Source organism: Plecotus auritus, assembly GCF_963455305.1.
Source record: "Plecotus auritus genome assembly, chromosome: 1".
NCBI classification, from domain to species: Eukaryota; Metazoa; Chordata; class Mammalia; order Chiroptera; family Vespertilionidae; genus Plecotus; species Plecotus auritus.
Window position 1 is genome coordinate 154,723,630 of NC_137770.1, and position 16,705 is coordinate 154,740,334.

The window sequence follows — 16,705 nt, forward strand, 5'->3', positions numbered from 1 at the left end:
TATCCCTCCCTCACTCTTTGTATACTCTTTTCTCCCCAGGCGCTAAAGCCCAGTGAAGTTCAGGTCAGATCAGTACATAACACACAGGGAACATTTTCTCTTGCTGCTTTCTCTGGTCCAATTTCCCTCTTGCTGACCTGGCTGTTTGGCTCTGAAAGGTCTAATTCTCAATGGAGCATATATGGTCCATTGGCTAACCTACTAGTCAGCAAAGTGGCCTATGGGCCAAATCCAGACCTCTGCCTGTTTTTTTTTTAAAGTAGAATTTTATTGGAATCCCATCTTGCCCATTAATTTATATATTGCCTCTGGCTGCTTTTGTGCTACAATGGCAGAGTTAAGTAGTTGTGACAGAGACCATATGGTTTGTCAGCAAAGCCAAACATATTTACTAACTGGTCCTTCGTAGAGAAAATTTGCTAACCCTTGGTTCAGATCACTGTAAAATGGACCTGAAATATTCATTGTTTGGTTACATACAACTGAAACATTCCTAACTAATAGACTGAGGTTTCAGCGTAAAACAGAGCAGAAATTATTTGGGACAATCTAGATTAGATTAAGAGGGAAATGGGTGTCCTAACAGTCCAGCCCAAGTCATTCAATTTATATATGTTGGGGTTTTGAACCAATGCACATTTAATTATGCACTACGAGAGGCCCAGCACGCACGAAATCATGCGCGAGTAGCTAGGCACCACGAGCCACCATGCAAACCGCGAGCCCCTCCACGCTGCACAAGCTGCGAACCCCAGGGCCCCGCAGTGCTGTGCAAGCCTCCAGCCCTGCCCTGCAAGCTGTGATCCTGGCCCTGCTGCCCTGCCGAGAGCAACTTGCAGGCCTGGGGGAGTGGGGGGGAGGGAACGAGAGGTGCTCCATGCACCTCCTGGTGACTGATTGTTTGGTCGTTACAGCGTTATGGTCACTGGCTTTTTATAATATAGATTACTTCTCAATTTGCCATTGTTTCTCTCAGGCCATGAGAGTCAGGGTTTGGCAAAACTGGCAGTGGAGAAGGCTGGCTAAGTATTATAGAATGTTCCAGCTCCTCCAGAGATTCCCAAACAAATAGTTTTCATAATCCTCAGTTAAGAAACTGATGGGTGCCATCTTGGTCCCTCTATCCTTGGTCCCTCTGAAAATTTGTACATGAGAGGTCTACCTCAGGCCCAAAATATTCTTGGATTCCTAAGCAAAATGCCATTTAATAGTACCCAATCTTACTTTTTCCATCTCTGTGTAAAAGAATTATATTTTTTATGTTTTGCAAATGTGCACATTTCATAAACACTCTACCAGAGTGGGCATTCTAATGTGGTTTCTGCTTTCATGGAAGTTACTCTGTAACCCAAAGAAATATATAAGTAAATAAAAAACACATTCTATTTTGTACTGCAAAGGGAACTATCAACAAGATGAAAAGGGAACTGACTAAATGGAAGAAAGTATTTGAAATCATATATATAATAATATATATCCAAAATATATAAAGAACTCATACAACCCAAAAACAAAAACAACAACAAATAATCCAATTTAAAAATGGGCAGATAGCCCATCTAGTGTGGCTCAGTGGTTGAGCATCAACCTATGAACCAGGAGTTCACACCTCAATTCCCAGTCAGGGTACATGACTAAGTTGTGTGCTCGATCACCAGGGTGTGTGTATATGTGGGGAGAGGTGTAGGAGGCAGCTGATCAATGATTCTCTCTCATCATTGATGTTTCTGTCTCTTTCTCTCTCTCCCTTCCTCTCTGACATCAATAAAAATATATTTTTAAAAATAAAAAGAAAAATGGGCAGATAATTGGAATAGACATTTCTCCAAAGAAGACATACAGATTGCCAGCAGGTACATGAAAAGGTGCTCACCATCACCAGCCATCAGGGAAATACAAATCAAAACCAGAATGAGATATCACCTCGCACTTGTTAGAATGCCATTATCAGAAAGAAAAACAAGTGTTGGTAAGGATATGGATAAAATGGAACTCTTGTGCACTGTTGGTGGGATTGAAAATTGGTGCAGCCATGGAAAATGGTATGAAGGTTCCTTAAATAATTAAAAATAGGCCTACCATACATATAACACAGCAATTATGCTCTGGGTATTTATCCAAAATAATGACAACACTAACTCAAAAAAGGTATATGCACTCCCATTCATTGTAGCATTATTTACAATAGTCCTGGATTCCTCCCTTGCAGCCATGGTGGCTTCCTCAATCTCGCGGCAGCAGCCCCAGCTTTGTCCCAAAGGACGTCTGGTCCGGTCTAATTAGCATATTACACTTTTATTATTATAGATTATGTTGTATACCTGAAACTAAGATAATGTAATGTGTTAATTATATCTGAAAAAAAAATCCACATTCCAAATAGTTACTTCAGCTACATCTCTGGAGAGTGATAACTAAGTGTTGAGGAAGTTGCAATAAGGCAAGTGGCCAATTTGTATAGAATTTTTAGGCAAAGTTACACTGAGGATCTCAGGTTAGTACAAACCTTTTAAACATGTGTTTTCATGGAGAATAAGGGAAGAGTATTCCAGCTTTTGGACACTTACTAATGGCTGTTATGGTCAATAATGAAGATAATGATGGTTGGAAGCCATTTGCCAAGGCTTGGAAGATGTATGAGGTTCCATTTATAAATGCCAAACTTAAATGAGGACAACAGTTTTCCAGTTTATAAAATCTTTCACTTATCCACCAGGAAACATGATAAAATATATAGAATTGCAGTTTCCATGGACCTTTAACAATTCTTTCTGGCTTAAGTATTTGTGTCTCCATAAGAATGAAAAACTAGTGCAATGAAAAACAAAATATGGCCCAGAAAGAAACTCACTACGGACTGATTCATTTGCCTCTCAGCATAACCATTATTGCTTGTCTCATTTTTGGTTCTTATAAGTATATTTCTAGTATCACATGATCTCACTCATCTGGGGGAAATAATGAACAACATAAACTGATGAACAAAAACAGACCCGGAGACAGGGAAGCATTGATCAGACTGTCAAACATCAGAGGGAAGGTAGGGGAGGGTGGGGGTAAGGGGGAAAGATCAACCAAAGGACTTGTATGCATGCATATAAGCCTAACCAATGGTCACGGACAACAGGGGGGTGGGGGCATGCATGGGGAGGGGTTTGGGATGGGAATGGGGGGATGAGGACAAATATGTGATACCTTAATCAATAAAGAAATTAATTAAAAAAACAAAAAACAAAACAAAAACAAAAACTACAATAAAAAAAAGAAAAACAAAATAGAATTCCAAAGCCATGGTTAAGGATAACACCTGCAACCTGGTTAGATTGCAATACTCAGCCCATAGGAATAGTCACATCACTGCTAATGTCAGTAGGTGTCAGCAGAATGCATCCCTGTAACAGCTGATTTACATTATAGCCCTAGTTCAGAGATAGAATATCTGAAAACAGGTTTATAGTTCAGTCTATCAATTCTATAGAAAGATTTGTAATAAAAGATCTTTGAAGGAAAATGAGGATCAATATAAAGATAATTGCTTGGCTTCCAGAAAAACTCTACAGTATGGGCAAAGGATGCATGGTATGGCTCAGAGGTGGGACCCAGAATCTGTGGGAGAATGTTTCTTTGTTCTATCTCACTGATCATATAATTTATGAATGGAAATCCTTAGATATATAATCTGGTTCAATCTCTCATCTTATAATGAGAAATGTGTTGATGTCCATTCAAGTACTGGCTGGGCAAAATGCAGTGTCTAGTGATATGAAGGATGCAAGTGGACACAACAATGAATTGGATATGGACCTTATCTATCTTCAGAGAGTTTACAGCGTACTAATGGAACAAAGATATATATCTTCTAGAGGCCAAGTGCATGATATTCATGCACTCGGGGGGGTCCCTCGGCCTGGCCTGCACCCTTTCACAATCTGGGAGCCCTCAGGTGATGTCTGTCTGACTGACGGCTTAAGCTCACTCCCTCTGGGGTGTGGGCCTAAGCTGGCAGTCGGACATCCTTAGCACTGCTGCAGAGGTGAGAGAGGCTCCCACCACCACCGCTGCTTTTGCCAGCTGTCAGCCTGGCTTCTGGCTGAGTGGTGCTCCCCCTGTGGGAGTGCACTGACCACCGGGAGGCAGCTTCTTCATTGAGCGTCTGCCTCCTGGTGGTCAGTGCACGTCATAGCGATTGGTCGTTCCGCCATTTGGTCGATTTGCATATTTTCCTTTTGTTATGTAGGATATCTATCTATATCTATATCTATATCTATATCTATATCTATATCTATATCTATATCTATATCTATATCTATATCTATCTATATCTATCTATGTCTATATCTATAAATAAATCTATATCTATATCTATATATCTACATCTACATTTACATCCTATATAAAAAAGAGGTAATATGCAAATTTACCATCATTCCAACACACAAGATGGGTGCCCCCATGTGGTCAAAGATGGCCGCCCCCATGTGGACACAAGATGGCCGCCACAAGATGGCTGGCAGTGGAGGGCAATTGGGGGTGACCAGGCCTGCAGGGGAGGGCAGTTGGGGGTGAACAGTCTGGCAGGGGAGGGCAGTTAGGGGTGACCAGGCTGGCAAGGGAGGGCAGTTGGGGGTTGACCAGGCCAGCAGGGGAGGGAAATTAGGGGTGACTGGGCCAGCAGGGGAGGGAAGTTGGGGGCAACTAGACCTGCAGGGGAGGAGAGTTAGGGGCGACCAGGCCTGCAGGGGAGGGCAGTTGGGGGCAACCAGTCTGGCAGGGGGGGCAGTTAGCGGCTACCAGGCTGGAAAAGGAGGGCAGTTAGGGGTGACTGGGCCAGCAGGGGAGGATAGTTAGGGGCATCAGGCCAGCAGGGGAGCAGTTAGGTATCGATCAGGCTGGCAGGGGAGTGGTTAGGGGGTGATCAGGCAGGCAGTCAGGTGAGCAGTTTGGAGCCAGCAGTCCTGGATTGTGAGAGGGATGTATGACTGCCCGTTTAGGCCCAATCACACCTCTTGAGGGAGGTGGTCCCAGGCTGGGCTGAGGGACACCTCCCCCCCACCCCCCATGCATGAATTTCGTGCACTGGGCCTCTAGTCTATATATATATTACAAAGGAGAAAATATGCACTTGCATTTGAAGATCTCAGGTATAGATTCAGTGCTATAAGCATTCAGGGGAAGGACATCTTCCTTCTTTTGGAAGGTGCGATAGCAGCAAGAAAGGTTTAGTGAAAAGTTCTCAGCTTAAATTAGGAAGTAAAAACCTGGAACAGGACTAGACACTGCTGAAGACACAGTGACAAAAAAAGACAGTCCATGTCCTCATAAAAAATGAGGGGTGTGGGGAGTAGAGATTTAAAAAAAATAGAATTGAAGAAAGGAGAGTGGATTAGTTGAGCACTTGATGTACCTCTTCCTATTGCATTAAAATACAGAGAGGAGGTAAACAAAGAGGCTCTGCATGAGAACACACAGGAAACCTGAACACAGAGTCCTCTCCTACAGCACACACTATCCATAGCATATGATTCTAGTATTCTGGGACTTTGAGCCTGAACACACACTTGGAGAGTGTAGGGAAGCAAGGGGCACATTCTGGTTTTTATTTCCAAATGGTGGAATAAAAGTGTCAGGTGGTTCTCCTCTATTTTGGGAAAATAGCTTCACTTTGGTCTCTGACCTTCGGGAGATGTTTACCTGATTGCATGAGGAATATCTTATTGTGTTTCTTTTAACAGAGAATTCAAATGATCTGAATTTGGTGATATTGTCCTTGATACTGTGCTGGTTCGGCCCACTAGGGAAACAGACCCAGTCAGGAGGGGGAAAAGCAATTGTCATGTGAATATCTTTCTACTGATTATTTGTGTCAATGGAGTGGAAATAACTCATAAGGGCATTTTTTTTTATTTTTTTTAGAATGCTGGAATGAGATGAAAATGCAATGGCATTTTTATGTGAACTTATAATAATTTTTGTCATTATTGGTTATATGATGTGCTACATTAGTTATGCTTTGTGAAAAATAGATTATTCTCTAATATAATATATTATTTAAGAGACCCAGATCTTGTATTCACTTTCATAAACATATACAGTAATTCATTCTACCTAGAGAATTATTATAGAATCTTCTCTATATTCTCATAGCCTACTTCCCCCCTGCTCTTGCAAAGTTTTTTTAAAAAATACCCTGTACTAAGTAGGTCATGATTCTTCAGAGTTTCCTGTGGGAAAAGGAAGAATAATGTGGTGCAAATTTTTCCCACCTGAGGCATAGTTAAGGCAACATGCTTCGTCAAGTTACCAATGTACCAAGGAAAGGTGCAATGCCAGAACAGTATATAGTATCATTTTTAGGTGCTCTGGCTCAGTAAAGACCAAGTCCACATTGTGACAAAAGGGAGCACCTACTTCATAGGGTTGTTGCAAAGATTAAATGACATATTAACTATAAAGCACTTAACATAATACCTGGCATATAGAAAGCATTTGTAATTATTATTTCATCCTCTAAGAAGACTAACACCTGAACTTGAGATTGCAGCCTTCCCTCAGTGGACACCAACAGAGCTTCCACATAACCTCTCCTTACTCCAAGTATCTCCAAGTTGTCATGCAATGTGAGCCGAAGAGTATCTACACATGGCATTCATTCAAAATTACACAGCAAGCTTTCCTCTGTGAATTTGGAATTTATCTTGGGAGATTTATCAGGCATGTGAAAGGGAAATGTCCCCTAAATGAGCTAGAGAAAGCAATGAAAAACAAAGAAAGAAGGCCAAACATGTCAGGATCTGGTCTATTTTTTCCATCACCATGTGCTGTTCTCATTAATGGGAGTTTCTCACACACCCAGAAAGGGAACAGCAAAGCGCATTTTGTTATATAGCATTAAGGCTCATCCAGATATTTCAGAGATGTAGTAAGCCATAAATTTTCTCCAGACCATAATCATCTTTGGGAGATTAAGTATTCATGACCTAAATCATTTTTGAGCTTTGAAATATTATCAAGATCTTTAAAATCTTTTTTCCCAATAACAAGGCAAATTTATGAAATGTACTTTGTCATGTGAAATTGAAAACTTCTTTCCAATTATACACCAAAAAACACTTTTATTTTCTCATTGGTCAGATCCTTAGCCTATCAGGGGTCCTCAAACTTTTTAAACAGGGGGCCAGTTCACTGTCCCTCAGACCTTTGGAGGGCCGGACTATAGTTTTAAAAAAAAAAAACTATGAACAAATTTCTATGCGCACTGCGGGCCCAGGACAAGTCAGCTGCTAAGCAGAACGGGCAGCGGCACCCAGCGGGCCGGATAAATGTCCTCGGCGGGCCGCATGTGGCCCGCAGGCCGTAGTTTGATGACACCTGGCCTAGATAATAGATGAAAGGTAGACAGTGGCACATGGGCCACGTCCAGCCCACTGCCTATTTTTGTAAATAAAGTTTCATTGGGTTGCACCTAAGCTTAGTTACTTACATATTGTGGCTACTTTTACTTTAACTGGCAGAGTAGGTGAATCATTGCAATAGAAATTCTGTGGCCACCAAAAACTAAAGTATTTACTATCTTGCCTTTATAGAAGTAGTTTGTCAAGCCCCAATCTAGATCATTCTCTTGTGTAGAAGGAATGAATTTTGCTTGAATAATAGATGCCTATCAGACAATTTAAAATTTTTCCATGTTATCAAATTCAGACACTTTACTGATTGGAATGGAAATGAGGACTTGGAGATAGAAATAGTAATTGGGAGTTAGGAGCGAGTCATTCATTCATTCATTCATTCATTCCACATAACATACCACCACTACTGCGGTAAATACTGGCATTAGAGTGTGAACAAAATAGGTAAAGCCTCTGGCCTTAGGGAGGGTAAAGTTGATGAAAGAGACAAACAGTGAGCACTTCATTAATTCATTTACTCACTCATTCAGTATCTGTTATGTGCCAGGAAATATTTTAGGTACTGGGTATATCCAATTAACCACACAAACCATATACTCTCTAATGAGACAGAGAAATAATAAATAAGTACATGTGAGAATAGTAGGTATTGGTATTGGTAAGGGCTGTGATGAGAATACTAATTAAATCATTTGAGACTGAGGTTTTTTTTTTTTTTTTTTTTTTTTTTTTAATAAGTCAAAAATGGTTGAATATTGGCAATTGTATATGGTTCAACCTATCAGGGATATATGCTAGAGAGTGGCTTTTCAATGACTTTAAATTGTGGGGTCTGGGACAACTTCACCGAGAAGGTGAATCTGAGCTAAGACTTGTATGACAATCAGCATCCTGCCCTGCCAATAGCAAAGATTTCCAGGTAGGGAGAGGAGTAGCTTGTACAAATATCCTAAGTCCAAAATAAGCTTGACTTGTCTGAGGAAGAGACAGAAGACCAGAGTGGCTGGAGCAACATGGTCTGTGGGGAGAGAGGGAGGAGATATGGCTGGAGAGGTAGTCAGGGCTAAGTCAGTTGGAGGTTAGAATAAGGATACTGGCTTTTATTTGAATAGTAATGGGAGGCTGTTAAATAGAAAAGCCACACCATATGATTTATGTCTTTTGAAGTTTTTTTTCATTCCTCTTGTGTGGAAAATAGACTGTGAGAGCAAGAACTGAAGCAGGGAGATGTGTTAGGAAGTCGTATAGAGATGATAGCAAGGAAAGATGGAGAAAGTGAAGAGTCTATAGATGTTTAGGAGTTGAAATCAATAGGAGATGGTGACAGTGTGGATGTAATTAAGTGAGAAAGTGGGGGCTTATGGAGGATGCCTAGCTTTCCAATTTGAGTACCTGGCTAGATAGCTGTGTGACTCATTAGCTTGTGAGCACCAGAAAGGAATCAGGTATTGGGGGAGATTATATATATATATATATATAGTTTACAGTCTGTAGAGCTCCAGTCATCTCTAAGACATACCATTGGCTGTGCTGAGAAGTCTGGGAACTCAGAGGAGAAGCCTGGGTTGAGCTGTCTTAAATTATGGGAGGAGAGATGGAAAGGGAAGGGAAGGTGAATAAAATCCCTCAGCCAACATGATGGAGTTCAAGAGAAGGGTATAGCAACAACTTTTTCCGTTAATGAATTCTGTGACCCCTTCTAGTCTGTGCTCAATGCCTTCATCTCTTAATGGTAGAGGGAAACTAGATTTGGGGTTTTCTAGACTCTTCCAAAGAGGTGATGCAGGGGCTGGAAGCATAAAGCAAAGGCTAGGTATTCAGAGGTTCACCCTCTGTTAACTCTCCCTCATTGTCAACTATTTTCCCCTCAAGTAATACCCATAAACATTCAATCTTCTATTAATCATATTGCCAGGGTGTTTTTTTTTTTTAAATTATTTTAATCTGAGGTCTAAATTGTCATTTCCTGTTTCTTCTGTGCACTAAGAATACTTTTTATTGATTTAGTTGATTTTGAATGTTTTCTTTGAGTGAAACTTTGTATTTGTCCTTTCTAAATGGTCAAGAGGGGAGTCTTACTGTTGAAAATTATTAACATGTTTTCAGGTGGAAGTTATATTTCTTTAATGCCCCTTAGCATAGACATTACATTAAAACAGCCAATAGCATGATTCACTGCCTTGATTTTTCCATTTGACAAAATATACCTAGAATGATATATACAGTTCTTGAGAAAGGTTTATGACCTGAACTTGTATCCCAGCAGCAGATCATATCTTAAAACACTAAATTATGGTGTCAGCAGATTTAAAAAGTTGTTCCTTGCGATCACTTTTCAGGAGCAACAGGTTTGGCAGAATTCCAGGCTGCATACCTGGAGGCAACATCGGAAAACATTCCAGGTTTGAAACCTTTCCACTGTCATAAATTAAGCATTCTGCTCATTTATTAATCAGACAAGGGCAGGAACAGTCTCCTTTTCCTGACCAGAATGGGGTCTCTCCCCTCTGGGATGTCTAAAGCATTTTATTGATGTAAGTCATATCACAAACAACCCTGTATGGCATCAGCACATACATCTTCATTCTCCTGCTAGTTGTCCCATTTATAAGGCCATGTTATATCTTTGATTCTCTCACATATGATGGCAGAGACTCATTGTCAGTGACTGACTGGTTAGCCATAAAAGTCCTCATTGTAAACAATGAAGGAATATAAATTGCAATTCATAAACACTATCCCCTTTACAATTCCCTACTTCAGGAAAGCATTACACACCATTAAAAGGATGATAAAATTATGCTTGCCAAGAAGAGGTGAAGACAATGAGCCTGGTGTACCCAAAGTGGTTGATATAAAAATTTATATCTTTGCCAGGTCTTGCCAATCCAAGTTTGGGAAGCTTTACTTACTGTAGCCATAAAGTAAATTTTACTTATGTTAGGGACACATTTGGGAAAAGGCAACATTATGACTGATTTTTAAATGGCTTAAGACTTGGGATCATCATCCAAAAAGGACTTTTAAGGGCCACATCTTCAAAAGTTGGATTGTCCCACACACTCTTAAAGCTAGGGCCTACCTTATCCACTTGTGCAATAATATTAATAAGGTAATCACCAAAAACGATTTTTAAAAAGCATTGTTAAGAAGTATTTTAATTTTAGAAATAGACTACTAATCCAGTTAAAGAAAAGAAGAATGAAATTCATTTTAATAGCAGTATTATAAGAACATTTATAGAAGTACTTTTCCATCTCTCAATTACAAATAAAATTTAAAGCTATAAACAGAAAAAAAATCACTGAAAGACCCATAAAATTGTGCCATTTCACCTAGAAATCCTTGGAATTATTTAATGAAAGCAAAAATCTGTATGCATAAACATGTTCACTGAGTTGTTGTTAATACAAATCAAGGACTGGAGCCAATCAAAATTTTCAACAAATGATAATTTAGTAAATAATGTACACCAACATTATGGTGATTTATTTAGCCATTAAAATCATGGTTATGAATGGTAAACAGAAACATGAAAATATGTTTGATATTTACCTGGAAAAACTAAGTAGATTAAAAATGACACATACAATATGATCTACAACACATATATACATAAAGTTCTAGAAAGCAAGAAAATCATTAAGATGGATATTGGGTATTTTTTTTCTATTTGCTCTTTTGTATAATATTGTTGCTTTTAAAAATAAAACAGTAGACAAACAAAAAGGCAGACTTCATGAGAGAGGGAAATAAGAAATAGCTAAGTAATCATATATAATAAAAACCTAATATGCAAATTATCCCCTCAGGTGGTCGTTTGACCCGGAGACTGGGAGTTCAACCACTCACTATGACATGCGCTGACCACCAGGGGTCGGCGCAGAACTTGGCGGGCGCCGGGGACGTGGCGCTGGCAGCGGGCAGCAGTGGAGGCACTGCCCGCCCCAATGGGCCCTGAGGAAAGCTGGACCACGACGGGATGGTGGAGCAGGTGAGTGGGTGGCTCCAGGCCAAGCGGTTGCAAGCGGGGTCCCAATTGCCGTGCCGATCGCCCCACATATGGCGACCAGTGGCGGCAGTGGGTGGGGCCACCGCCCAGCTCCCAGGTGCTGAGGGAGCTGGGTGGGATCTCCACAGGCTACCCCGAGGGACCCTACCTGTGCACAAATTTGTGCACCGGGCCTCTAGTACAAGATTAATGTCAGGAAAAAGAGATCCCAGACAGACACATACCTCTAATTCTATATTTAGTTCCAATGGAACCATGTTTTGGGGTATTTAGAACAATTTGATATTTTATAGAATCACTTTTAATAAAAATCCCTTAATTTAATTTTTTATATATTAAAACTTGTCAGAAGTGCTTTTTTGCTGGGAAATACCATTTGGTGTCATGCTAAACTTTTGAATTCATTGTGAACTCTACAAAAAGAGTAGGCTTAGACTTGGGTGGAGGAAATATATGAATGTCGCCACTTTGAGTTCCTTGGTTTTGATTTTCCTGGGCCACTGAGCAATGCCAAGGTCAGAGTTCACATTTTTAGGAGCATTCAGAGAAAGACCTCATTTTATAAATTCTACTCAGTCAGTTTTAAGGTCAGCTGAGTTTTTCTAGCATTTCCAAATTTGACCTGAGGAAAAGGAGAGGACATAGGAGGAACACATTTCCATAGATTGTAAAAAGAAGAGCAGGAATAAATAATGCTTTTTGGAAAGAGTTTGCTATATATTTTTTTTAATCTGAAGTCCCAAAAAGTTTGCTGCATCCCATCCACTCTCATCTCTTCAGGGCCCCATGAAACACAATAATAAATATGAGAACAGGTTCCTGGGACTGAGCTGGTGTCAGGAATCATTTCAGTAAGACTTCACACACGCTCATTAAAATGCACTGCATTCCCCTCTCAGAGTGAGACTGAGGACTTCTCACGCCTCGCTTTACACAACTGCTGGGGTTGTGGCCCCGAGGAAAAGGAGTGTTTCTCCACGCAGATCTGGTTGTCACGCCACCACAGGCTTTTCGCTTCTCATCCAGCGCTCCTTAATTGGGGTGGGGGTGGGGGAGGAACTTGGCCCTGAACTGAAACAGCGATGGGAGAGAAAGAAAGCAGGCCTACCTTAAAACTTTCCAGTCTTTGAGTGGATCCAAGTCAGAGATTAAGGAAACCATTGTCTAAGAGGCAGCTGAAGGCGAATCCAATCCAAGAGGAGGGGAGAAGGGGTGGGTGCAGGGGAAGAAACCAGCCAGCCTGCTTCTTGGCTCAGGCCAGAGCCATGGGGCGCCCAGCACAGCTCTTCTTACTTCTAGGATTGATAAGCACTTGTCCTGGCTTTTCTCCACCCCCCAAATCAATCTTGTGCTATATTCCTTCCCAGCCCCTGCTCATTTCTCCACACCACCGTTTAAAGCTCTTGTAATCTGCTCCAACTGATCAAATTTGACCTTTTTGTAGCCCACTTTATTCCAAGCACAGCTCTCCGTTAAATCTCTCTTTATTAACACCGTCCTCCTTGGCTTTCTTTTGGAACAAACACAGATCAAGCCTGAAGCCTCCAGACTTTACCCGCAATCATTTACAGATTACTGCAAGCTGCAGCCCTCTCCTCCTTTGGGGCATTGCTGCTGCCTCAGAGATTTTGCTTTCAGATTCCTGTCAGAAGACTGGTTAGGTTTCTTTCTTTGTGTGTGTGTGTGTGTGTGTGTGTGTGTGTGTGTGTGTGTGTGTGTGTGTGTGTGTGTGTCGTTCTGGGACACCAGCCTTGGGCTTAGATCTTCCCTCAGAAGCTGTAACTACATGACTGTTAGGATTTGTTTTTTTAAAAATAATTTGGAACCGGGCTGCTAACAAGCTAGAATTTACTGTGTTTTCTGGCAGAGATTTTGCTACACTGCTTTTCTCCCCTCCTCTTTTTCTTGTGTTTTTAAATAACATGAAGGGGGAGGGGGGGTGTAGAATCTAAACATTAAGAAAAAAGGGCGTGGCTTTTTCTCCTTCAACCTGTGTATCTTTTGCCCTTTATTTAAAATTGAACATCCTTTGGGTAATCATCTGAAACCGTTCATAGCAGATATTTTTAAAATATCAAGAGCAGGACTGTTTGTCTTCAGTGCCCACAGTGCTGCTGGTGCTGATGTAGGTCCTCCCTGGGTGTGTGGATTTCTTATGCTTTCCCAGGCCCTACCTAAGACTCCTCAGCCCAGGCGCTTCCCCTTGTCCTCACAGGATCCTGGAATTTGAAGACCGTGAAATCAACTAGTCCAGGCACGGACAGACCTTGGTTTCTCAGGTCATCAAGATTTTCATTACATGTGCATGCCACAGGCGCTGTACTTGGTCTGGGAGTCTGTCTTGGTAACAGATTCCTCTTTTTCTCACACTTACTTTAAAAGGAATTTTTAAGATTATTACCATACATGGAAAGTCAGCTTCACTGGCCTAACACAACAATTATGATTTACCTAGACACATGGACCAGGTAAAGGCACTGATCTTTGCTTCTCTTGGTTAAAAAGATTCTAGCGAGTGTTGGGGGTGTTCAGGACACCCTTGTACTAACCGGAACTTTGCCTCAGAGGAAGAGTAAAGATTTGAAGAGAATATGGTGTGATTCAATGTTCTGTAATGACCTTACTAATTAAAATCGTCAGCTGGGAGGAAGGGTTCCAAGTTTTTGCCTTCAGGCAGAATCTACCAAGTAAGAGAATCTGTTCCTTCCATAGGCAAAGAGGTGGTGACAGCTTTGGGAAACATGCCGCTTTTATTGCCTGGAAGTTCTTCTAGTCAATTCCAAATGCACATCATTTTAAATCCAGTCCCTATTTCCCTATTAGCCTTTTCTCTAAGAACCTATCCTTAAAGTATGCAGCAATTCCTCAGTTTAGATGTTTTCTCCTATACAGCCATAGGTACTTTCCTTAATGGCCATAAATTACTCTTCAGAAATGAAACTATTTTTATGCTAAAATTAAAGAGAATTTCATACCTTTTACAAAAACCATTGCCTTTCAGGGGCTTCTTGCTTCTTTCCCGGCTGTCTTTGCTGTCCCACTGTGGATCTTGGGCCACAGTGTAATAATGTGTAAACATTTACATAACGCGTCTAATCCCCAAGTACTTCACCGACTGTGGGTGATAATAACAGCATTTGTGCAGAGTGTATCTCCAAAGGGTTCTGAAAGCTTAGATAATGAATAAAATGTTTCTCCCTTTAAAAAGTTCGCAGGAGAAAAACAACAAATTATAATGCAATAGTTTCTGTTACTATAATGACATCATCCTTATATCATTAACCACCACACCCCTGAGCCCACATCTGGGAAAGGAAGGGGATATGTCTTTAACCCTTGGAGTTCAGGGTTAATGGATGAAAGGGGGAGGGACTTAGCCTTCAGCCAAAGGACGAAAGGACAAAAGCATGCTCATAAATTATGAAATACTGCTTCGAAGCAGTAGGCCTTCCAAAAACTTTTTAAAGGCAGTAGAAACTTTGCCTTGAATAAAATCTTGTACCATGTCCAAGAACCAAAACAAATAATAGTGAAAGTTTATTACCAGGTACTGGGCACTGTTCTAATTTCTTTGGGTGTGTTAACTGTTTCAGTCCTAGTAACTAACTTGTTAATGAGGCGAGTTACCAGGAGCACCCCCATTTTGTTAACACACATTAGGACCTTTGCACGTGTAGAAGAAAGCAACTGGTCTGAGCTAGTCATGCGCAGGGTGTATGTGGGTCCTAGAAGGTGTGTCTCTGGGACCCCACTGGAGCTACTACTGCAGAAATATTGAAGCAGAGTGAGTGCGTCTGTTTGGGGGTAGGACTGGGGTTGGGATCAGGTTAAGGGTGAGTAAGAGGGATTGTATGAATCTTGTGCTTTCACTCCTAAGGAGGACACACTTTGAAATCCACTTCCTAAAAGTACTTGATGTGACAGAGTTAAATTATCTTTTAAAGGTTGTATTAAATGGGCTGAATATTTTGCTCTTCTCTTTCTTAATTTTGAAGATCAAGTGTTTTCTTAACATGATCTAGATTAATTCCATGCTTTATATCTTGCAGATTTCCTTCTCCGGTTCCCCTAAGCATTCCCTGATTCTGAACAGCTTCAGATCAAATGGATCCATTTCTTACCAAAAAAAAGACAATCAGAATGATTCACCACTCACCTTCAACTATGAGGGTGATCACTAAAAACAAACAAACAAACAAAATACTGCCCTGTCCAAAACAGGGCCAACTATTCATCTGTAACTCAGGAAAAGCAGTAATAAACTTTCTATACATAAAACTCAAAGGTTAGGACTAACCTTCAGAAACTTGGGCTAAAAATATATAATTTTCCTTTATGTTGTGATATGAATTACAAGATTTCATTTCATTTGTCTTCTTTTTCTTACATTTGATAAATTTACCCCTTTAAAAATCTAATTTTGTTGTTGCTTATAATGGCTCAATACTTGGCTTTTCTGAATGGTCCCAATGTGTTTAAAAAAAAAAAAAAAGAACAAATCAATTTAAAGCAACATTCATGATTGTCCAAATATTACCATCAGCAAGACATACAATTCTCCTTTTCATATAAATAAAATCTGTGATACCTTCCTTCTCCTCAAATACAGAATCCAAAACCAAAATCCAGATCCAAACCAAAAGCAACCTCACTGTTTATACCCCTTTCATCCAAACAAACAACACCCCAAGCCCTGAGCCACAAACCCTATGAGCCTGTGAATTCCACATGTATTGAGATTAGAGTCACCAGGAAGCAAATTGAAATGCAGAATCTCAGTGAGGAGACACCAGCAGGAGCCAAGGCATCTGCATTTCCTAGCAGACCCAGGCACTCACAGAACACCCTGGGAAATGCTAAGATAGAGCTAGCAAGCAGAAATCTACCCTGGTCATGCAGCATCCCAGGTGGGTTTTTATACGGTTTTGGGCAATGTCATTGGACTCAGAGGTGTGGATCTGTGGGAACTCATCATATAGGATACAGAGGAGCAGGAAGCACCTGGAGGTATAAATTAGCCGAAGAAAGGAAAACTATTGGTTCCTGTTGGACGAACTATTAAAGAGAGCTTCAGAAAGAGAGGTATGATGTCTCAGGAAACTTCTCTTCCATAAAATGTCTAACTTTCTGGTCATCAGGAATAAAAAATAAAAAAAGCAACCTTCCTAGGGAAAAATGGAAAATGTTTCTTTATGTCCTATTTTCATCTTCTCTCTCTTCATCTCCAATTTCTGATTCCGAGGAATCTGATTAAGCTAAGTGTTTCGTTTTCTGTGCCCAACTCAGT

The 16,705-nt window shown here is 40.6% G+C and overlaps 1 protein-coding gene across 1 annotated transcript in view; it reads right to left on the reverse strand.

The window, feature by feature from the left end:
* CELF2 (CUGBP Elav-like family member 2) overlaps positions 1-14,541 on the reverse strand; it is a 559,496-nt gene extending 544,955 nt beyond the window's left edge. Inside the window, exon 1 of the mRNA XM_080656732.1 lies at positions 14,394-14,541. Within this exon, the coding sequence (XP_080512858.1) occupies positions 14,394-14,497 (104 nt within the window). The 5' untranslated portion in view covers positions 14,498-14,541. The remainder of the gene's footprint in view (positions 1-14,393) is intronic.
* Positions 14,542-16,705: the final 2,164 nt, after the last annotated feature.